The sequence below is a fragment of the Excalfactoria chinensis genome, chromosome 1 (assembly GCF_039878825.1).
Source record: "Excalfactoria chinensis isolate bCotChi1 chromosome 1, bCotChi1.hap2, whole genome shotgun sequence".
Lineage (NCBI taxonomy): Eukaryota > Metazoa > Chordata > Aves > Galliformes > Phasianidae > Excalfactoria > Excalfactoria chinensis.
Genome location: NC_092825.1, coordinates 102503494 through 102527632, shown reverse-complemented (window position 1 = coordinate 102527632; position 24139 = coordinate 102503494). Strand labels below are relative to the sequence as shown.

At 41.4% G+C, this 24139-nt stretch overlaps 1 protein-coding gene across 3 annotated transcripts in view; it reads right to left on the bottom strand.

The window, feature by feature from the left end:
- The window catches only part of IGSF5 (immunoglobulin superfamily member 5), a 29818-nt gene extending 6254 nt beyond the window's left edge, over window positions 1-23564 (bottom strand). The window contains exons 1-8 of one of the 3 annotated variants that reach the window (XM_072353318.1): window positions 23454-23564; window positions 20631-20832; window positions 12833-13153; window positions 11499-11807; window positions 6842-6970; window positions 5762-5786; window positions 3836-3948; window positions 2708-2784 (exon numbers count right to left, since the gene is read on the bottom strand). In XM_072353318.1, coding sequence (XP_072209419.1) covers window positions 2708-2784; window positions 3836-3948; window positions 5762-5786; window positions 6842-6970; window positions 11499-11807; window positions 12833-13153; window positions 20631-20688 — 1032 coding nt within the window. In that variant the 5' untranslated portion in view covers window positions 20689-20832; window positions 23454-23564. Of the gene's footprint in view, window positions 1-2707; window positions 2785-3835; window positions 3949-5761; window positions 5787-6841; window positions 6971-11498; window positions 11808-12832; window positions 13154-20630; window positions 20833-20941; window positions 21012-23453 lie in introns of those variants that run through there. The other 2 variants (XM_072353307.1, XM_072353329.1) reach the window with 2 other exon arrangements.
- Window positions 23565-24139: the final 575 nt, after the last annotated feature.

Sequence of the window (24139 nt, the reverse complement as noted above, 5' to 3'; positions counted from 1 at the left end):
CCTAGAGAGTGAGGCAACTTGCAGAGTGCATCACTTTATGACCACCTTGACTGTGGAAAAAATTGTCTGGATAACTCCTTTTCCTTCTGTTGCTCCCTGGCTCTATTTCTCATTTAAAAATAAAGAAAAACACATTAAAAAATGAAATGAAGAAAAACCTTTGGGAATGTTTCCAGTTTCCATGTAGGGAAAGGGAGCTGGAACTGAGGAACACAACTAATCAGCAAACAGTTCAATGGCTTGCCATCTTGTTTCTCCCATTTGACAAGGATTGTATTATAAGGAAAGAGCACTACAGCATTTATTATGCAGTGTATTGGCTTCAGTGGTGACTGAACTTTGTTAATGCATCCAGTAACTCAGCTCTGTCAGAAAATCTCTATTTTGCAGTTAACAGGGAAAGTTATGTATGTAAAAGAAGAAAAAAAGAAAACTTTACTTTGTCTAGGAAACGTTTCACTATGTTTATATATAATCACATAAACCTAAATCATGGGCTGCAAATCCACAATTTAAGGTAAACTTTCATCAAGCAATATTTGCTTTATCAACTCCTGTATACACAAGATGGTGCCACCACTATATACTGAGAAGTTCTGTTCAAGCTGAGAAGCAGTTTGTCTTCACAAGCCATTTTTAGACTGCTAAATATTCCTCCAACATATTTATATATATATATATTTATAATATAATAATTTTCATCTGTAGGTTCTCTCTTGTTATTTTTCAAAGTATGCATGCAATTATTGATGCAAGAAGAAGCCACCTTAGCAGACTTATACCATGTATTGTCCAGGTACAGGTGCTTAAACAGACACTGTATGCTAAGTCCCTCTGATGGATTCTGAGGGTTCCCTATCCAATGAGCTGCAAAGGACCTCCTAGACTATCTAATCTAGCATTTGACATGGAGGTCTGTACCTATATTTGTGTTTCAGTTTCATGTTTCAATTCTCAGCTGTTTTGTACATGCTTTTCAGCTGTGCATTAATAATATTTTGTTTAACAAGTAGTTAATGTCAAACATAGTATCATCATCATAGTATCATAGTATTGTGCGAGTTGGAAGGGACCTTAGAGATCATCGAGTCCAACTCCCGGGATTCGAGCCCTCTGTGTAGCAGAGCGGCACTTCTACCCCCTGCTCCACAGGGGGGGATTCGAACCCGGGCCCCCTGGTGTTGCAAACGGGAATTCTACCGCTGCGCCACCGGAGGCACACAACATGATAGCTACCAGCCACAGACACATCATTTATCATTCCTATTTTTACCGTTATTATTTTGATCGCTGTTTTAATCATGGCTTGAGTACTTCCTAAATTTCATTGTGTGCTGCAGGAACTAAACACATTCTGCTATGGTTTATATACGATGTCATTTCAAGACAGATTTCTGCATTGCACACATTGAAACATATCTTCAGAAATAAATGAGTTATCACTGTACTGAATGGTGAGCTTGGTATCATACCACCGCTACATTCTCAAGAGAACACTGGCAAAAAAAATATCACAAAGATGTAAATCTTTTACAAATGTACAGCATAAATTATGATTTGTGTTGCTGAGAGCCCCACACCATGCTTCACAATAGCAGCAGCTAAGAACTGAACTTCTGCAGCATGGAAGTGCAATTGGAAAATGCAACCATGATGTATCTAGAGAAAAAGCACCAGTCTTATCATAGAATTGTTTGGGTTGGAATATCATCTAGTTCCAACAGCCTTGCCACAGGCAGGATTGCCAGCCACTAAATCAGGCACTTGCCCAGGCTGCTTAGGGCCCATCCTAGAACATCTCTATGGAATGGGCATCCACAACTTCTCTAGGCAGTCAGTTCCAGTACCTCACTGCCCTCTCAGTGGAAAAGCTACACTGGATTTTGTTTACAAAGGAACGTCAAGCCTCACATTCATCTGTGCCTCCATCTCATATCCACACTTCCTCAGGTCTGGCGACTGGGGAGAAAAAATTAATTGCAGACATCTACTTTTGCATCTAATGGCTGTGCGGCATTACTACACATCCAGAACGCATCTTTGCATTAAAATGGGTTAATGTATTGTATACGTAAAGGTTAATTCTGAAGAGCTGAGCCAGAGCTTTTCTGCCTGGTGTGTCTGAAACATTTAATTATGATATAAATGGGCTGTTCAGAGAGGAAGCGACTTTTTGATCTTGGGAATGATGAGAAGACAATTATCTTTTCCTGTGGCAAGTTGACCCTACTCAGGGTTACCCACTGTGTTGGGAAAAAAGCCTCGCTGGCATTTGGAGGAAGAAAAATATGAAAAGCAATGCAAAGGAAAAAGCAGACATCTAAGGAGGAGCAGACTGCAACTCTGTAACTCTAGCATGGGAGGTGGGAAGAAATATGTGGCAGGGATCTGAGGTGAAAAGGTGGCAACTAAAGCTTTATTAGAAATTCCTTCCAGATATCAGGGGTGCCTGTTTCTTCTCCACCTCCCACTCCCCAGTAAATCTATCTAAATGTGAGACTAACACCAGAGGCATGTACTGTTATAAGCAAAAGAATCAGGAATGTTTAAGGGATCATTCTACTTATCTAATTAAAATGCTAACTGACTTTTAAACATCTACTTCCACCCAAAGTCTACATTTGAGTACAGCATAATATCCACCGTGTGAAAAAAATAAAATGAGATAAAGGAAAAACCAACATCAAGATACCAGCATTACAATTACCTTTGATGCAGAATTGGTGTGTAAATCTGAACGAGGGACAGTGAACTTTGTAGACATTGGAGGAAGAGAAACAATTGCTGTAATAAGAATATATAAAATTACTGTTATCCAGCATCCGTCACGGTACAAACCACAAACAGCAGAATCAATTTGACTAGTTTTGATTTATTTTTTCCTCATATTTATTTTTTTTTTTTTACTTTTACATTTAACAGTGCCACATGCTCTTGAAATCTCTCCACTGCACTTATTTCTTCACAATGTATTTGCTAGAGAAACAAGGGTTTATGCCTGGGTTATAGACTCTTCACAATAATGTTGTCATTAAATGCCTGATTAAATGTTTTGATAATTACGTGGTTCTAAATGCAAATGCTGGGTAAAGATTTGGTGGAGATTTACTTTTGATTTTGAAGAGACTTTGTGCTTAAGGACTAGAATTGATAATGCCTTAGTCATCTACCAGCAGAATCATAATTCACTAGCATATTTTTACTAATGAAGTCAGCAATGTGGGGAAAAGGACTGTAAAGGATAGTTGCTCAACTGTGCTTTCTTATGGAACATGTAGACTGCTTAAAAAGTGGACTTTTTCCAACCTCTGCTCCTCTAGCTGCCTTCATTCTACCCTGTCGCTACTCTGTCATCACTGTGCAGTAACCGTCTTATAGGGACCACAGATGAATAAAATTTGTAAGAGTCATCACTGTGAAACATAATTCTAGGTCTGCTTTCTTAGGGACATGAATAAGATCTGCTTATGTTCACTGTGATTGTGCATCTCCACCCACATCAGTAACTCAGTAGCACTTGAACTTATTGGACGGTCTCAAGGTGTTGGTCATGTTCAAAGTCTTTCCTATCAACAGGTGAGATTGGAAATCAGGCTTTCTTGCCTCTCTTTTTCGTGGAATTACTTGAGATGAAGACTCCTTAGGTCTCCAAACAGACACTGTGCCTCTGGTCATGACCCCCTGAGCTCTGCCACTCAGTCTGTTCTCAGCCCACCTCAATGTCCACTCATTTGTCTAAAAAAATCCTTAACAAGGTGCTGTGAAATCTTATAATTTAATTACACAACTTGTTGCTCAAAATGGCTTTGTTGAGAGGCATAAGCAGTTCACTCACTTGGGATTTGTCCTGTGTAATGTGTTTCCTCTGGAACGTATCCCTGATTTTCGCTACCACTCCTTTGTCTGTTTCCCAAATGGTCATCTGTTTTCTTCTTAACTGAAATTTTCCTAGGAAAAACAAAAAACACATCAATGGAACTTCATTATAAGAACTCTCGGATAGAAGGCAGAGAAAATATTTTATGCACTACTTCTGAAAACCAGAGCTGCAAAATATATCTGGGCCTTCCAGATATTCAGCTATTGCAAATCTCACCCTCTGTTAATATTACCTGCGAAGTTCTGTTTGAAGCAAGAACAAAAATAAAGTAAGTGATCTCATAACTAACACTACCTGCTACTATTCATTTGTTCCAACCACATATTCCTCGTTGGGATAGTTACAGGTCTGTCTTTGTTTTTGGAATGGCAGGCATAAATTGATAGCAGGACTACAATGATCCAGGGATTTATATAGAAAAGGGGAGATATTCTCAACTGTATTTGTGAAAACTGCTCTATCTAGATCTTAGGGTAAATAACTTCACAGATCCCTAGAACTTCAGAAGAACATTATTGACTTACACCTGATGAGCCAGCTATGACTACATGGCTTTTTCATGGGATAAACATGTGAAATGCCACTAAGAAGCTTGCCATGACTGCTTGGGAGGAGCAATTGTTTAGTAATACCACCTTCACATGTTACATGATAGTCTTAGTTTACTTTATCTGATCTCTTGGTCTCAACAAATTGTGCTGTAGCCAAGTGAAAGGAATTACAAATGTGTGGTAGGAACCACAAATGTGTGGGAAGAACCAAAAGGTAAACAGACAAGTTAAAAATAAACACTGGGGGAAGTAAAGCACTGACTTTTCCTAACTAAGCTGTTGAGCCTGGACTCACCCCAGTGCTTAAGCATTTAACTAAGCTTTTACTTAACTTTCAGACTGTAAGCAAGACTTTTAGGGAGACTGAATGATAACCTACACTTAAAGTTAATTGCAAAATTAAAGTTTAACTGTACTAAGATTATTTCATGAAGAAGTAACCACACTTGCACCAGATCAGATTCAAAGAAATAGGGAGAACTGTATGCTACATCTCATTTTGGATCTACTCAGAAAGAACAGCATACAGATCTTCTGAGGGCTGTGACAACAAGTTGAGGTTCTAGCAAGGACATTCACATGTCTGTACCATCCCCACACTGTGCAGACACCTCTCTGAATGTATGACAGATCTTGTTGCAGCACTGCTGACCCCTTCACAGGGCTTTTGGCAGAATCAAGTCAGAATCCAAGCAAAAATGCTTTCTAGTGTTTTATTCAATACCAGAACTGATAGGGAGGTTGTGCTTCCTTTGGACCTCCTGTTTCCTACTGATGGAGTCCTGCACTATTTATATAGATACATTTGGTAATAAATTAATAAATGGTTGATTTGGCATCATAAACCAAGAAATCACATGGAGGTTTACCAGCATGGCATAATTAGCATTATTTCCTCGAGAGAAAACAGTGCTGTTGTTGCTTTTAATTTCTTCATTTCATCCCTTCCCTACATCTCCCATCCCCACCCCCCCCAAAAAAAGAAGTTCTGCATAAATGACAATTTGCCAACAGACCTTCACTAAACAGCCATGTATCAACACTTGATATTTATTTGTTTAGCTTTTTCTTTATTTTATAGTTCGGCACTAAGCAACCTCGACAGAGCCACGATTCGCTCCCCTCAGAGCCACGGGCTCGCAGTGACCTCCTGTGGAAGCGCTTGCAAACGCCCAGCACCCGCAGGCAGCCAGGGGTTTCTCCCACGTATGAGCGTATGGTTTGCCCCTCTGCAGGGGGGCACGGAGGCTGGCACATCGCTCAGACCACCCTGCAGTGGCCTGAAGAGCCCGGTTAAAAGGAAACAATTCTCCCGATGTGGTCATCTTACCTCGCTTCATTTTCGTATGTGGATCCTGGAGGGAGGGGGGAAAAAAAAAAAAAAAAAAAGAAAAAAAAAGTGTTTAAAATGCTGGGAAATAAAATATGGCCTGTAGAGAGCTCCCCTTAGTGCATGCACTGTGTTCCAGATACCACAAGAGCATCTCCCCTCCTTATGTGCAGAACTGCAATATCCCTGCAGAGCAGCTTGCACAGTGGGAAACTGGGAACAGAGCACTGCAGGTATGCTTCGACAAAGAGCCTCACTGTAGGAACAGCGAAAGCATCACTGAAAGTTTATATACTCCTGAAATGCCCTTCTAGTTAATGTGAAGGGCAAAACAGTGTCACTGATGACATTGGTCGCTCCAAAAGTAATGCCACCTATTTATCACCATGGAAACCACAACAGACACAAAGAGCAAAATAATACTGCTTGATAGAGCAAATTCTCAGCGACAAAACACTATTTGTCAACACAGCCACCACCATTAGCTCTGCATTTTTGCCAGCAACAAACAAGAGCCTGCATGCTACGCTTATAAACATCTACACCAGCAGAGGTGACACACTGGCGCAGTCACAGCTGCTGAAATGCACCACCCACTGCTTCACTGTGCTCACAGCCACTGTTTGGTCTCCATCAATGTTCAGCAAGCATTTATGAATGTCAGTAGGCGTCATTTTTTCCACATAGATGAATTCAGCGGCACACCTTTGCTTCAGACACACTTCTGTGTCAGATGCCATTGTGTCAGACTGCCCCTTTGCTGCTGTCTGTCACCAGCAACAAAATGTAATGGAACACTAATAGGAACATTCAACCACTACTGCCATCCAATCAACATCTGCCTCTGATGTTGTGGATGAACATAATAAAACAGAAGGCACTGCTTTTGGAGCAGCCCTCATAATTCAGAACCAAGTTATAGGAGAAAGGTGAAAGTAAGGAGCATTTTAACCAAGTCATTTTTAAGAGCATGATTATACTGCCCACCCTACTGCTTATACAACTCTAGGCTCCATAAGTAGTTTATACCTAGTTTAAGATCTTTTTTAATGTACAGGCCAATTATGAAGTTCCACTTACCTTTCTTTAGGCAGCAGCAGCGCACGACAACCCAAATAAGAATTATCAGAAGAATAAAGCCAACAATTGAAAACACAACTGCCAGAACAATAACCCACGTGCTTGTGCTGTCTTCACTGTAATTGCTTTCTGTTAAATTAAATGGATAAATATTGCATTATCAGAGACTCAAAACAATGTTTTCATAATATTGACTTTTTCTGCAGAAGCTATTAACTGCTTGTTGATTGGAATCATAAACTCATAGAATCATTAAGGTTGGAAATATTTCTAGGATAACCCAGCCCAACCAGCAGCCCACCCCCACCCTGCCCATGTCCCTCAGTGTCACATCCACATGGCTCTTGAACACCTGCAGGGATGGTGCCTCCACAACCTCCCTGGGCAGCCTGTGCCTCGCCAACGTACTAATTAGCAATGAAGCTGCATTATACAAGCTATGATCTCTGTATTTATGGGTAGCTTCCAAGAATTCAGAATGTTTCCAAAAGAAAATTCTTTATCACATTAACTTTCCCAACAGCTTTTCCTCCTTCTGAAATATATACAGCTGTTCTATTCCAAACAAAACTTTATTCTGTAGCTATGCTGAGTCCCCCATCATCCTTTGGAGATATCTGGGGATAGAAGAAGGTATAAATATTCAATTTTGACAGGTATTGAGCACCTCACCTACCTATACTTGTCAGTGGAGAGAAATGAGCTACTTTAGGCTACAACGCATCTGGCCAAATGTATATGTGTCCCTCCAGATAAAATGATTAGTTCTGAAGAAGCTTCCATTTCCCACCGCTGACCACAATGATTGTTCTATGTTTGTAGTACTGACGGAGATCTCGGAGATCTCCAGCCTGTAAATGAGATTTTACAATAAATCCCATCTTGAGATTTCTCCCACTATTTTCAGCAGGTGTTTGAATTTTGGACATACTTTGTAGCTCATCAGTTATCCACTTAAAGAGCACTGAACACCAAAAAAGTTAAAGAGAAGCATAATTCAGAAAACTGAAGCTACCAAACCAACTTCACTACTGGCATTTTCATAACAATAAATAACTCCTTTATTATTATTATTATTTTCTTTCCTTTTTCTCTTTTTTACTGTAACGTACAGTGATAAATGAGGTGATATCAGGATAATTTGGTGTCTTAGGAAGTGTGTTCATAGCAACCAGTTCCACTAACAAAACTCCTGCATCAGAGAATGTTAAGAATACCCCACATTCCTCACACAGCTGGATGCACAAGGAAGGTGTCAGGTCTGACTGTCACATCATCCTACCATTTGGTTTTGACCAAACATGCTAGAAGCTCCTCTAATTTGTCTACCTTTTGAAAAGCAGCCACCGAATCACTTTGACAGTTCTTTAGAAACAAGCTTTTGATCCAAATGACACATTTGGAAATATCCAAACAGTGCCCCAACACATGGGGTTTACGATTGTCACATCCTCATTAGAGGTCTCAGTTAACAATCACACAGTTGTATGTAACTGATAGCATCTGGGAAAGATAACACAGCAATGCAGACTGCAGGCAATCATGCCCCAGATGTGTGACCCAGACTATGTGCTGCTTTACTTATGGCAAGAATAAAGATGTAAAAGCATTCTAACTACGAATTTGACTGGAGTGCCAGGGTTTTTGTCACTTCAGACTGCAGAGACACAGAGACCAGAGCCTCCTACAAAACTTGGGCCTTTGTTAGTTTGAATTCTCCAAATTTTGGGTCATTTTGATTAGGACTGAAGAAGCCTGTAACAAAATGCTTAATGTACAATCAGCACGTTTTGAAATTCATCTGACAATTAGAGAAAAGAAGCTCTCAGCAACCTGCAGACTAGTAATTAAATCTGCAGGCTGCAATCAGTTGTGATTACAATTGGTGAGGAACTTGTTCACAATATTTCTGTCCAGAAGTACTGCAACAAAGATACATATTGTGCTCTGTTTTGTTCCATAAAGCAAGCCACAGGAATTTCAATGTCTAAAATATGAAAGACACAGCTACTTAGCTATAGAGGTTAGAAACTGGAACAGACTAGCAGATGTGAATGCAAGGCCTGCCGGCTCAGTATGAAAGTAGGAGTAAATGCACATCAAATTACATTAGGTGTACAACGTGGAGAAAATCACTTCCTCATTCCATAGGGCCCTATCCAATGTGGCCTTGAGCATCTTCAGGGATGGGGCACCACAGCTTCCTTGGGCAGCTGCGCCAACGCCTCACCACCCTCTGAGGAAATAATTTCTTCTTAACATCTAGCATGAATCTTCCCTCTTTTCATATAAAGCCATTCCCCCTTGTCCCATCACTGTTAGTCATTCCCCTCTTACAGGCACCCTTCAACTACTCCCTTCCACTATTCTTCCTAAAGCAGCCTAAAAGATTACTTATGTAAAGTACTTTTAAGAAAAGGAATTTTCTCTAACGTGCTGATGCCAAAGGAAAAAACAAAGACTGGACAAAGCTGGACATCACTTCTTGAACACTTTGGAATTTTCTGGTTAAAAAAAAACAAAGGAAGATCAGGCACCTGGCATATTCTCAGTCTCCATTTCTGCAGTCCAAAGACCACACAGAGTCAACACTGACGCCACAAAGAACTTGGGAACAGCTAAGGGACTCTGCCAAGAGCCTCATTTCCAATAAGAGCTTTGTGAATACATCTATTGCAATAACTTCATAGAAATTCCCAAATCTGGGGCTCAGCCAAGCTTTGCTGGAAGTGAGGTGCATATGAGGATGAGAAACTGATGCAAAAATGCATCACTTTGTTAGCTACATGAAGAGGTTTGAGATTAGGAGTTATTTACACATGTAGGAAGAATGCTGGTGAGGTGATAGCTGGCTGAAGGGGTCTCAGAGGGCTTTGGGTTGCAGTTTTCTTGAGTGGACAAGTATTGCTTATCAAGAACTTGGAGGAATTAGATTCCTCAAGCTTTTAAGTGAAGGCTGGATTGTACAATGCAACAGCCTTGGGAAGGATTGAAAGGTTTGAAATTTCATGTGCGACATACATTACATATCTTCCTCTGTCATAAATGTCAGGTCTAATGCATTCTAATAATCTTTCAGACTTCATATGCTGAAATGCTGACAGATGTTGAGTGTCTGATGCTGCAAAATGATTTTTCCAAAGAACAATGAAAGATGGCCCTATACAATCACTATTTATGCTTCATGACATCTGTTTTTCTCCTCTTCTGATTTACAGTGAGTAGCTATGGAAACTGAGGGTGTATACTTCAGTACTTCACAAACAAGTAGGCAGAGCAATTTATTCATTTCCTCACAAAAGTTCTATTTTGCTTAGTCATTAGGAGCAATCTGACTACAAAATAATCACATTAAGAGTGGCAAAATGAACTTTTTCAGTTGCATTACACAGCAAGTACTTCTGAAAAGACTAACTAATAATGATTCATACATTAAAGGCAAAATTACTCCACCTCCTCAGCTGTTTGTATGTAAAAACTTTTATATGATATCCCTCATCAAAACTCTATGAGAGAACGTTTTGGATGTGGCATATTCACCTAGGAGAATCAGTACATCAAAAGAAGCTGTCAGTGTGATCATAGAAGTTCACAGCGCTCACCGCATCACTAAGAGAAACTCAGACTAGAGGCCCTACTCTGCACAGAAGGCAGACAGGGTTCCATAGACTCACCATGAAATAAAAAATACTCCATATAACCCATGCAATTCCCATGGACTAAGACCAATAAAAGGGATGTCACTGTAGGGTGGACTGTGTCACCATCTCAGCAGTGTAGCTATATCCAGCAACCCTAGCTACCTGCCCTGCTATTAGCTCCTTAAGTTCAACTTGTCTTGAGAGTCCTCTGCTTTATAGTTGAGACACTGCCCAGTCCCTATACAGAAATGCTCCCAAGGATTATCTGGGATTGTCTTCCTATCTGCATTAAACCATTACTAAATTGCAAGGAGATACTGCATTTTAATTGTTCTTGTTGCATTACGGAAAAGAAAAGCATTTTCCATAGGATTCAGCTAGACCATGGAGTTAGATCTTCAGTGAGAGTTTAACACTTGCTTTTTCCCACATTTTCAGGGCAAATCAGATAAAAGTCACCATTTTCTTTATGAACATCCTAATAATACCATGAACATATAAAATTGTGAAGTACAAAGATAGTCATTGAGGTCAAAAATTAGCAGCATTACCAAAAAATGCTGACGTTAGCAACAATATTTAGGGTTATCAAATGCTTCACTAGTAGTTCTTGAAAGATTTGCTTAACACTCATGCTTAGTTTAATATACAACCTTGAATTTCCCTAAATAAAAGTCAATTAAAAGCAACTGATGCACAGTTCCAAGAGTTTTACAAATGTTGCTGTAGTAGAATTTTCATGATCCTCCATGATGTGAAAGTGACCATAACAGTAGGGGGGTTACAGGCCTAATTGATCTAAGACTTTGTGGTTCATTAGACTTGTACCAGTTCTTTCACAGTAGTGAAGTTTCCTGTACCTGCATACCAGGTGTAACTACCAAGTCCTAATTCTATCACCTTTGCATATCTAACAGTATTTTAGTTGCAAATGAAAGCCTTTTCAAAACAATACAAAACATAAAGCACAGTTCTGAGAAAATAGAATGGGCAAAGTACAAAAAGCAGTCACTTACCTAGAGTAGAGTTGCCAACAATAACAGCTATGGTTGTATTCTGAGGGTTAGGGAGTGCTTCTATGTCAGCTAAACATGTCAAAATCTCGGTATTCATTGGAGTCAAAGTCAGGGTGCTCAGGGCATTGTAGAGGTCATTAGATCCTTGACTTTGCTGGGTAACATATCTTGACTTATCAATAAGGGAGTAATTTGTCATCCAGGTAATGTCCGGAGCTGGAGCCCATCCTAAGGCTTCACAGACAATTTCAACTGTTGTGTTCTCTTTAACTATTAAAGTGCTGTTTTTGATGAGTAAAGATCCATTAACTGTGGGAGTGAGAAGAGGTTTTGTTTTTCCACAATATTTAGCCACGTTGCCTTCCACCCAATAGTTTTAAATCTTACCTTGCCAACCCAAATTAGCTATACCTTGAGACATTAATTTTAAAACAGCTGATTAACACTGATATAAGATATTCATGATACAAACAAGCAGATGTTGCAGCTAAATGGGCACATTATTCAGTATGCTTAAAGCACTACTCTTAGCTTCCAGTATCTTTTCATTAAAAAGCAGGAAATTACACTTTTTAGGCATCATGTTATTTTTCTAGTTGAAGGACAATATAATGAAATAATAGTGTTTCTCCATAAGCTTTAAGTATAGCCTTGGAAACTATACCAAGAAAAGCTTACAGACGGCTGAGATATTCCTATTGCATGAAGCAACTCTGAAATGGACAGTGTCTGACAGTGAGATACTGCTTTATTGGCTGTACTCTGTCACTACTGATGCTTTGAAGAGAAGGTCTCGTACACAGGGACATGATCTTCAGGAGTGTTTTTCTTCTTTGGAAATGGTAGTTTGCAACAGCTATTGCATGAAGAGTATCACGTTGTATCTCAAAGACTTCTGCACAACGTCAAATCAAACTCAAAAAGTGGGCTACACACTGATTCCTAAGTCAGACAGCAGGAGGGGAATCTATCCTAAAGATAGCAGAAGGCCCAGGTACAAAGAAGGAAGGGAGTGAAGGTAATCCATAATGTTTCTAGGCAAAAGATCCATTTTGACATCAGGCCAGTGGGCCTGGTATGGACTTCTGGCACTTCAATATAGTCCAGTGAAGAATAAGAGAGATAGCAGGGAAAAACAAGGGCAGTTCAAACCTTTTTAAAGGCACTTTGTGACTGAAATCTGCTTTGACTAAAATTAAGACAAGATCCTCTGTGGAGAGGAATGATAATAAATAAGAACACGTAATCTTTTGCAGGGTAATTTGCAGAATTAATCAGAGGATTTCTTTAAATGTGATATAATTAAATAGCTTTCTACTGGTGGCTATACACACCTTGCACAGAAAGAAAGGCAAAGCTGTTACCATCAAGCTTCTGAATGCTGCATTCAATCTTTCCAGAGTCATTTAGCTGAGTGTTGTGGATAATCAGCTCTGAGGTGAAACTTTGACTGTTGTTATAGCTATGAGAGGTGAAGCGATCTGATGTTTCAATAGATCCGTGAGAATTAATGACAGTGAGGACGGGATTTGTATTCAACAACCAAATGAGAATTGTCCATCCATTTGACACAGTGCAATTAAATCGGGCTTCTGAACCAGCAAGGACTGTAGCATTAGTAGGGCCACTCAGAATAGAATAACAAAAGCCAAGACCTGGAAAGAAAAAGAAAACAACCTGTAAATACAAAGTATTTCACAGTCAGAGTAGTGAGGCACTAGAACAGGTTGCCCAGAGTTGTGGTGGAAGCTCCGTTCCTGGAAATATTCAAGTTCAGTCTACTCTATGCTCTGAGCAACCTGATCTAGCTATGGATGTCCCTGTACCTGATGCTTTCAGAAGTGTTCTTACCTCATTTTCTATAGTGTCTAGCAGTAGTAGATAACTTTTCCTTCGCTGAAGGATAAGTTCCACTTTTAGATAAGGAAACACATGAGATAACTAGATTTTAAATGAATAAAGGAGTGTGTATCAAGTTCTCTCTCCATAACTGAGATTGCTACTGATTTTTTCATCTTTCCATATACTTTCCCCTATTCACCAATCTCTTACCTTATTTCTCTTGCAAGCACATCAATATCCACCATTTCAGGTTTTCTGTTAACCAGAGCTGCTTGAATTCATGAGTTTTTCTCCTTAAAAGGAACCACGAATCTTATCTACTATTCTGCAGAACCAAAAGCTTGCTTCTAATCATGGCATTTTATTTTCCACTCCTTGTCTACAGGCTCCGGAACTTATATTGCTCTCAGAGGAACCTGCCTGCAGCTGTTGCCCAGGCAGGTGTTAGATCTCCTGTGCATTAGAAGGCAGAAGCACTTGCTTCTCCTAAGCAGGAAGTGAAGGACAAAGATAAAGAGCCTCTTTTCAATGCAGCAGCTGTGACTTCCATCCCACAAACACTCAGGGAAAATGGCTAAATCATAAAATATTCATCAGGGAGAGAACATTGTATCCTCTGAGGGACAAATCTTCAAACATACCCAAAAAAATAATCTGGGTTGTTCTTAGGGAATACAACTCAGTAGAACACTTCCATGTGAAACTGGGAACCTGCGTCTTTGTTCTTCGTGAATCCCTCTGGGTTTTGGCTAGGTTCTATTGGTGATAGGTGGACAGTTGGACTGGATGATCTTGTAGGTCTTTTCCAACCTTGATGATTCTATGATTCCCCAGAACATGCTATGCCCACATGCAGTAGAAAAAAGGCAGAGCTACTACCAATGGCTTTCAAGGAGTAGATGACAAAATAGTCATCAAGCAGTTCAGGTCGGAAGGGACCTCTGATGGTTCTCAGTCCAACCTCCTTCTCAAAGCAGGGTCTGTTCCAAGGTTAGAACAGGCTGCTCACAGCTTTATCCAGTCAGGTCTAGAAGAAAACAAATCTCTAAAAATAACAGAGCTGCACAGTTTTTCCAAGCAAACTGCTCTACTGCTTGCAGGCTGCTCTAAGGTACCCCACAGCTATCTCTTACCCAAACTAAGCAGGCCTTGCTTGCTCTATCAGCTGCTCCTTACAGGGCACATGCTCCGTGACCATCTCAATGGCCTCCTCCAGTCTAATCAGCATCTTTCTTGTACAGTGGAGCCCAAAATGTATACTGTCATAAGCTTTACTAAGGCACTGTCACTACTTCAATAAGTTACTCATACCCACAGCCACACTGGTTGCAGGTGAAGTAAAGCAGGAAGGAAGATTCACACTGTAGGTCACCCTGTAGGCCCCACTGTTACTAAGCATCACTTTTAAGGAATGAGGTTCCACGGACTCTCTGCAGTTCGGCCAGTGAGACCTACCTCACCGCCAAGTTTTGTCACTTTCTGCCAAACATTCATCCTGAAAGCAGCAGTATTGCCAGTGTTACCCTAATGATTCAAGCTGTAGCTCTGCATAATTACAGCAATTAGACACTACAGTCCATGGCAGTGTAATTAAAAGTCCATGTCTGCAAATTCAGCCTGAGTATAAGTGTTCAGTTATTTGCCAGGAGAAAGCATGAAATGACTGTTACTCCAGTGCTAAGTGTATTCAAGATAATGATACAATTTTTTAAGGGTTTGTTCAACTCGAGTTGAGTTCATTTTATGCAGTTTAATTATTAATGGATTCATTTACAAATTACTGAAAAACTAATGTTTCATTTGGTCATTAGCTGGCACAAGAAGGAAAGTATATATTGTATTGTTTCACATAAAAGGAAGGTTTAATACATGCATAAACCTTACAGGATCTTCATCTCATTTACAACTCTACAAGCAGAACCTCTGTGCAGGCACTCCTGGCATATAATCCATAATCCCATTGTCCCTACATCAACACCATTTTCTAATTCCCAGCTCCCACTTAATCCAGAGCAGTTTATATCAATGCAGTTTGTGCCAAGAATTGTTCTTTAATACAAATAGCTCCTCTCTGTCTTCAAACACATGCAGTGGGTGGACGGACAAGAGTCCTTTCAGCCTTTGTTTCACAGGTTTTTAAAAACCTTGCTGGCTCTTTGTGTGCTTGACTCACAGTTCTCTCATGTTTATAAAGAAAAAAAAAAAAAAAAAAAAAAAAAAGCTTTACAGAAATTTTCCACCTTCCTTATGTTACCACCACCGTTTTCCAGAGCATATCTGTGCATGAGCAATAAAACATTAAATAAAAAGCAAATATCGCTTTTACTGATAGCCAATAAACACAGATAAGATATGATTAAGCATATTTTTGTTCAACTTAGTTGAACATTTTTTCCAGTAAGATTTCCTCAAAGTTTCAGTCTTGTAAACGTGAACTGAAGTACTTTAAAACAAGAAACAACTTGAAGACCAACTCAGCAATCCAATCTAAAGGCATACCATAATACATTGCTTTGTAAATCATAGACTGGCCTGGGTTGAAAAAGACCTCAAAAATCATCCAGTTTCAACCCCCCTGCTGTGTGCAGGGTCGCCAACCACCAGGCCAGGCTGCCCAGAGCCACATCCAGCCTAGCCTTGAATGCCTCCAGGGATGGGGCATCCACAACCTCCTTGGGCAACCTGTTCCAGTGTGTCACCACCATCTACGTGAAAAACTTCCTCCTAATATCTAACCAAAAATTCCCGTCTCAGTTTAAAACCATTCCCCCTTGTCCTGTCACTGTCCACCCATATAACATTCAACACAATAAAGCAACTAAAAGCTCTTTTGTCTCTCTTCCCTTTTTTACTATCTGAATGTTAGAGATTGCCTTTGTGTCTGTGGATGGTATTATTTACAGAGCTTCAAGTTTTCTAATGAACATGTACTGATGAAGTACATTCCAGTGAGACAGTTTGCCATACAATATGTTCCTTTCCCCTGGTACTCAACATCCAAGTGCCGCCATTCCTGTTCAAACAGATATTGCTGGCTTTGAGACCTATGCCCTAAGCCCAAACGTATCTTCAAATTGTGCTTTTTCCCCTTCACATTGTAAGGAGTCTGCCCCCTTTACAGCTATAGTGTCTATAACACATGGATGTGTTGAGATTTCTGATTTTAACAGTGTGCATTTTTCCTAGTTGGCTTAAGCAGACATGAACAGCTACCATGATAATGGAATCAGCTGTCCACAAACTTACTCAGGGTTAACACTAAAATGCGTTTAACTGCTCATTTAGGACTGAAGTACTTATTCATACTGTTCTTCTTAATGCTAACTCTCAACTGTACATTTGTGTTTTGTTTCTTAGCTTGAGCAAATACTTTTCTCTCTTAAGGAGCATAGTGGCTTGCCACAGCTCTGAATAAATGAGGTAACTTTCAGGACACTGCTAGCTGTTAATCATTTGCTATGAGACCACATCTGTGAGTTCTACTACAGGCTTGAAATCTATTGCTAAACATGAATAATTGGTTATCATTCGCTCTAATACTACATGGCTAATATTACTTTAATCACATCAAGAGAATATAGCAGGTAGGTATGTGTTACCCCTTGATTTATGTAATATAATCCTATTTTATTTCTTCACAGGTATGGTGAGATCTACATCTTCCACCAACCAGATCTCCTGAGTAACAGACACACTTTCACTGGCGCATAAGCCTAGGATAGGGATCTTATGGGTGGCAGGAGGATCAAGGAATGGGAAATCACTCAACCTTGCCTCCATTTGTACCTAAGGAGTTTTATGAGCCTTCTCTAGCAGTTGCCAAAATATGTTTGGTGATTATAAACTCACCTCTGTATCTTTTTGGCCTTTTTTTTTTAATCTTGCAGTGGCACACAGGGTCCCAAATCAACAATTGCTTCCATTGTTCAACCCATATACAAACACTGATAAAGTCACTTCTGTAAGGTCAAAGAGGACATTCACAACAGAAGTGAGAACTAAACTGAGTTACCAGTCCTTTATGCTGGCATTCTTTGTTCTTTTATCGGGCTTTGTTTCTTACACTAGGAAGAAAAAAAAAAAAAATGCTTGCTCCATTTGCATAATGCTTAAAAAAATAACTTGCAGATGGTTGCTTTCAACCAAATTAAAGCTTCAGGCTGGACTGCTATCACACTTCACAGGAATTATGTGTTCAGTGCTTAATAGCTGGTTTAACTTCTGCTTTCCCATGTACAACCAGTAAGAAATCCCACACAGACAAACATCCTCACCAATGACTTTGCAACAGGGAAGTTTCAGACTGCCTTCATGATGCTGCATTACCGCTTGAACTTTGAAGAGCAGAGCTGAGTTGGGACACCTCCTCTGAGTCACATTATTAAATGTTTAAAAGGAAGTGACCAGTGGTGAACGTTTCCTTCATATGATAACTGTTTACGGTATTTCACTTGCTCATTCCTTCCCAACAGCACACAAATATACATCAACACCCTTAGGAACTCCGTATTTCCTCCTCTGTCACATCACCATGGGTTTTGGAGACACAGAATTGCCTCTTCAGTTCTCAGGGCCATAGCTGACACCTACACTAAGGGAACATCATTTTCCAAGGAACCGCCTTTGCTTTTGTCCCTGAAGTAACTCTAAAGAATTGCTTTGTCATTCTGAGGGTTTCAGCAGCATTTCAGGGCATTAAGACATGGTTACCTTTCTTCTTTCCCTCCCCTCCTCTACTGACTAGCTCTTTACTCCTTGCGTATGTGATCTATTGGATGCAGCACAGCTGAGGTCAGGATTGGGTTCATCCTTTTGCCATAACAACTCTTTTTTTTTTCCCCCATCATCACTATGACATTTTAAAAAATATTCTCCTCTTCAGTACTGCTACCAACCTCCCAAAACTCTGTATTTTATCCTTCAGTTATTGTGCCATCTGTGTCCTTCCCCTCTTTGCTGTTCATTTTTCTTCACTTTTCAGTTTGTTTTAAATCCCTTTTTTCTTTCTATTCCTTCTTTAGTCCTGTGCTCATTGCATCTTGTTTTCTCCATCCCTTACCTCACAGTTTTGCCCAGCTCTGCAATAAATTATTTTGGATTTAGTAAGATTTTTCTTCAGAGCATCTCAAGTTTATTTCACAAACCAGCAGCCCCAAAGCTGAGCTTTTTGAAAACCAAAATAATTTGGAGCTTGTCAAGGCCTGCAGAGAAGGCCAAGCTAGTTTTCTAATTTAATAATACTCCAAAATGCTTATATATGACATTTCAGTCAAGTAACACTGGTCTGCTGGTACTCAGTGACATTTTTCCACCCACACCAAGTCTTGCACATCCCCCCCAATTGCATCTTCTTATCTTTCTCTGACACTATTTGAAAGAGGCTTATTGCAACCTCTTCTGTCTCTGCTGCTGAACGTCTCCTCCTCCTGTACTGTGGCATGAGGGTTCCAAGGCTGGGAGCACCTCGGCAGCAACTGCAACACACTGGCAGCAAGCTGGGATCCCACACATCAGCCCTGCAGTGTTATTTGCTGCCAAAAAGTGCAGAGTGCCCACCTAGGACAACACTCAAACTGCCATGCACCTGTCTCAGCAGCCTACATACAGTGACACTTCTTCCAAGAAGAGCACTTTTTTCTCTCCACAATACACTTTTTCTGCCCACTTTGGGCTGTGGCCCCATGGCTGCACCACACAGTACAAGCAATGCCTGCTGCCCCAACACAGCTTGAAGCTGGGGCAATAATACAGATTGCAATTGTGTTTGACTAAAAGCATCAGTGAAATAAACATCCTCTAAAACTCACAAGACTCCTGTTCTGAATGTGTAAGAAGACAATACAAGAACGAGAACAAGTAAAATTGAGGCTTCCTTACTATGACATCTCAGTATCTCAGAATATAAGACTTAAGGACTCCCTGAACCAACAAGTGCACATGCACCTGGTTTATATCTGCATATAGGTTTTCTTTTCAGCCTATTCATAATTTGGTATCCCCCATGTGCAGTGATCACAAGCTTTACTATTTGATGGCATCCTGTCAAGAAAAACACACACTTCAGTTTGATTTATATCTCCTTTCTGATAGAACTAGTGGCCATGAGTCAAACTTTCTGAAACTCTAAAAAGCCAACCCACTCTTCACCTCCATACAAATGTTTTAAAGTATCTTTGCTAGCTTCTTTTCTACAAGCAGAAAAACAAATGCCAGAATCATCATTCCTCAGATCACCTCTGCCACAATTAATAACTCAGACATTGTTTGTTCTCTTTGAAATGGAAGGAATAACATTAAGTACTCAAGACATAAGCCTTCTGTGGATTTATATAATGTCATTGCTTTTCTCCAGTTGAAGACACTAAGTGGTGAAATTTCCTCTCTTTTTCAGCGACTTGCACTCTTTCCAAAGATATCTACTCTTCATCTTCAGTTAAGTAATGCTTTGCACTGAATATTTTCTGCTTTTTATTACTGATTCACTTGGCATCGTTATATTTTCTGGCAAACCTTCATAGTCTCTTCTTGCATTTGGCTGTCCTAAGTAATTCCACACCACCTGCACAGTCTGCCACCTGACAGTTCACTCTGCACTTCATGAGTTGTTCAGCAGTTTGTTGAACATCACACATCCCTGTATAATTCTACTGGGAACAGCACTCTGCACGATAAACTCACTGTGTTGTGCTGCATTGCATTTCCTTTTATTAGTTATTAAGCCAATGCACCTTCCTTATCATCCCACTGCAGCTCATCCTTTCAAAGCCTCTTAGAACCACAACTAAATGACAACAAGCAAATCATCATCATCTCTGATACCCAACTATTCACCTCATAGTCATTTCCATTAAGGTTCTACCTTCTATTTGTGCTCACTTCGAGACTCGAGCATGCAAAATGTAAATTGAAGGCAAAGTAAAAAAAAGTGACAATTTATACGTATTTTGGAAGCAAAATAAGCTGTTATTGAGCTCTTTATGGCTACACCCTCAAGAGCACTCCTGAATAGACAGGTGGGTAAGGATAAGGTGCAATAAAATAGGGAAACCCTTTCTCGGTGTCAGCAAGAGGGCAGCCTCCTCCCCACACCTCCACTGCTCATCCTTAGTACTGAAGACCACTCTAAGCCATCAGATTTGAAATAAAAACTTATCCATTTTAAACACTTTGAATAATTCCCTTGTGGGATTCAATCCATTCTGTAAATGGCAAGCCATTTACATAGCTTGAAAATTAGCTCACACGCTTTGTCCACAGTGGCTCATCACATAGTTTATGAAAGTGTCCTACCTGTGAGAGAGGCAGCTAAGATGAAAGGAAGTAAAATGAACTTCTGGAACCTCTCCATTGGAGCATTCTCTCCCGGTCCCTAAGGCAGAAAGCCACAGCAGTCACTGAATGCTTGAGAAGAAGCTGAAGGACAGAACTTCAGGAGAAACTCAGTAACAAGCTGTTGCGTTATGTCTTGTGATTAAGCGTGACTTTATGCGACCTGCAATGCAAACAAAGAGTGATGATTAAATAAGGCAAGGGTTGAAGGAAAAGCAGTACCTCCTCTTAAAACAACTGTCTAAAAAGAAGTAGCTGAGCTTTTAGCACACCAGAGAAAATTTCCCCTCCAGACCTTGTGTCCCTCAGTCCATCTTGTCTATTGTAACACTACTGCTTCAGGGCAGATTGCATCAGGGGAGCCCTATCTGCACCACTGTAGTTAATCATAAGCAGCTGGGAAAAATAATTCTTTTAGCTGCCTGTAATCACATGCACATGGAGGATGCCCTGCCTGTACCACCGGCAGTGTCCTGGCCAAGTAATGAGCTCTGTGCTCCATCACTTGCTTGTCAGACAGAGCCTAAAGTGAGGCCCTAGCTGCAGAGGAGCTGACTTGTATGGCAGGAACTGTTTTCCTACAAGAAGCAGACAAAAAGGATGGCCTTTAGGAGGGAAAATGGGAACATGCACCAGTGCATTGTTACATCCCCAAAAATGTTTTCGCTGCTTTTCCATATGTGTTAGCCCAAAACTAGGATTCCTATTCGTAAATTCACAGGTGCAGCCTAGCACCAGTATCACCACTGCAATCCTGTCTACCACTAGCCACCACACCCAGAGCCAGCCCGTGGAAATACCAAACCTCCTCCCAGGTACCAGCTGAGCACTATTTCTCTAAATCTGTGAGATCCCCTTACACTCCAAAATAAACCGTAGAATCACAGAATTATTAAGGTTGGAAAAGACCTCTGAGATGACCTAATCATCAGCCCACCCCCACCATGCCCACATCCCTCAGTGCCACATCCACACAGCTCTTGAACACCTCCAGGAACGGTGACTGCACCACCTCCCTGGGCAGCCTGTGCCACTGCAGCACTGCTCTTACTGATAAGAAATTTTTCCAAACATCTGAGTCCCTCCTTTCAGGTGGATGTAAAGAGCAATAAGGTTTTCCCTGAGCCTCCTCTCCTCCAAAACAATCACATTCCCATCAGCATGATCACATTTCCACAGTGGATGGAGATAAGGTACAGAGCTTAGGGTTGAAGCCATCACTTTAATTGTACATCCACTGTTTTTCCAGCTTCTGTGATTCACATGCATGAGATGATCTAGCAATTGGTAAACTTGCCTGCAGCAGGGTGCTGTAACTTGATGATCTTTGAGGTTTCTTCCAACCACTCTATGATAGTTCTCTTCCCTCTCAAAACACATGGGAGGCAGTTTGACTGCACTGCTTGGTTTACAAACTTCTCATCTGGGAAATCTGAGTTTTCCTTCATGAGAGGAATGGAACCCAGAGGATGTGGTCTTGTGGCGAGCCCTTATTTCTTTTCAGGAAAGTATTTTTGGTTTCAGAGGTGTTCTCTGTGGCCATGCATAAATATCAGTATCACCATAGAAATCCTCTGAGTTTACTGTGAGAAGTGTACTTTTTAATCACCCTCTTGCTTAAACCAAAACTGCACCAAGGGCCAAACCACAGGAGTCCTGGCCCAACTGTTAGGCTAGACTCGATCAAGCAGCTGATTTCACCATTCTGCACAACAACCCTGCCTTAATTTCCAGCAGTACTTTTGTGAAAGCAGACATAGAAGAACAGCAAGGGGAGATCTGCAGCAGCACTCAGAGCAGGGAGGATTCTTATAGGAGGCGCTGGCATGTTGTCATGGGCTCCACATCACCAACAAAACCCTTGTTGTTCTCCAGTCAGGTGTGTTTGATTGCAGTGCCAAGCTATCCTGCAGCTCCACTCACCAATCCGTGCTTTGAACAGGAGGGATCTTGTGGAGCCTGGGTGCAGCAGCTGTGATGTGATCGGCTGGCAATTTGCTCTGCTTTTCCCCATTTTGCAAGCTTTCGATTTGCCTGACAAACTTAAAAGGGCAGCCCTGTTAATTAATCAACGTTATAAGCTTAGTCTGTGCCGGTTTCTTCATCCGTGTGTTGGGAGGGAGATAGTTTGTAGGTTGATTTGGGCATGCCTGAGGTATTCTGAAAGATTTGTGTTTCCTTGGCTACGTGCTCACTGGAAGGCTCACACAGGTAGTTGAGGGGAGGGGCTGCAGAGCCCCAGCCTGCAGCACATGCTTACATACCTGGTAGCTGTAAGCATTAGTATAATATGCGGCCTTAACTGAAACTGCCTGAAGGTAACACCAGGAAGAAAACGCAGACGTCAGTATCATGTCCTTACCCAGGAAGTCACCATCTTGGGAGGGATATGCTGGTACAGAGAGCACCCTAGGATCCAGCATGTCTCTAAAGCAGGCAGACATGGTTGTAATCTCACTCACAAACAAACAGTTGGTATTGCTGTCTGTGTGGGGCAGCTGTAGGCAGGCACTGCTCCCAGCCCCTGTTCTTGACCCAAGTCCAATTTTGCCTGCACCCACACCAGATGAAGGGGACGATATCACCCTGAATGCACGACAGCTGACAGCCTCTCAGCTGAAGCAGGAGCCAGGCAGAGGGTTAAGCTGTGTTTCCCCCAGCACTTCCTCTGCCAGGCAACGCAGCACTGCAGGATAGCAAGGATCGCTTCCCCTGGATACCTAACTATGCTTTTCCACCCACTCTCTGTCACACACAAGCAGCACTCAGTTGGTGAACCCTCACCTTCTCTCCTGGAAGAAGCCTTCTCCAGGCCCAGCCGCCACCTCTCCCTGCTCCGTGCCGTGGGGTGAGTGCCCGTGTGATCCCGTGATTGCGTGGCTGGGCTTTGGTCTGTCATTGTCCCCACGGCAGATAAGGTGAGGGCTGCGTCTTCCCTTCCGCCCGCCCCGATATGCATATTGTGGTGTTAATATTTAACCAGTCCCGTAGGAGGAAGCGTGTAATGCTGATGACGGGCCGGTGGCAGCAAGTTACATGCTGTCCCGACCTGAAAAGCTGGATTGGTAACGACACCTGATGTCCCAGCGGGAGGGCTGCTGCTGTGCCGTCTGTACAGGTCATAACAACATTTATTTAACATATTCTGTAGCTACGAGGTTGTGTGTTAGTGCTGGAGCACACCCCTCTGTCACAGTACTGCAGGCAACATGGTGGGGAGCAGAAGCACCTAATAGGACTCCCATAGGCCAGGGTGAGCTGGGTGCTGAGGGGCCCCACACCAGCTATGCCATTGTTGATGTTTCCCAGAGATAGGGGCAGAAAAACCATCACAGCCCCTGACAGAACCAGTGCGAATCCAGGGGGTCTGCTCTGCGAGATGAGGCTGGAGATACGGCAGGTGACAACACTACAGTGTGGTGCCAAGAGGACTGGTGCAAAGGTTGGGCAAGGGACACCTATGAGACAGC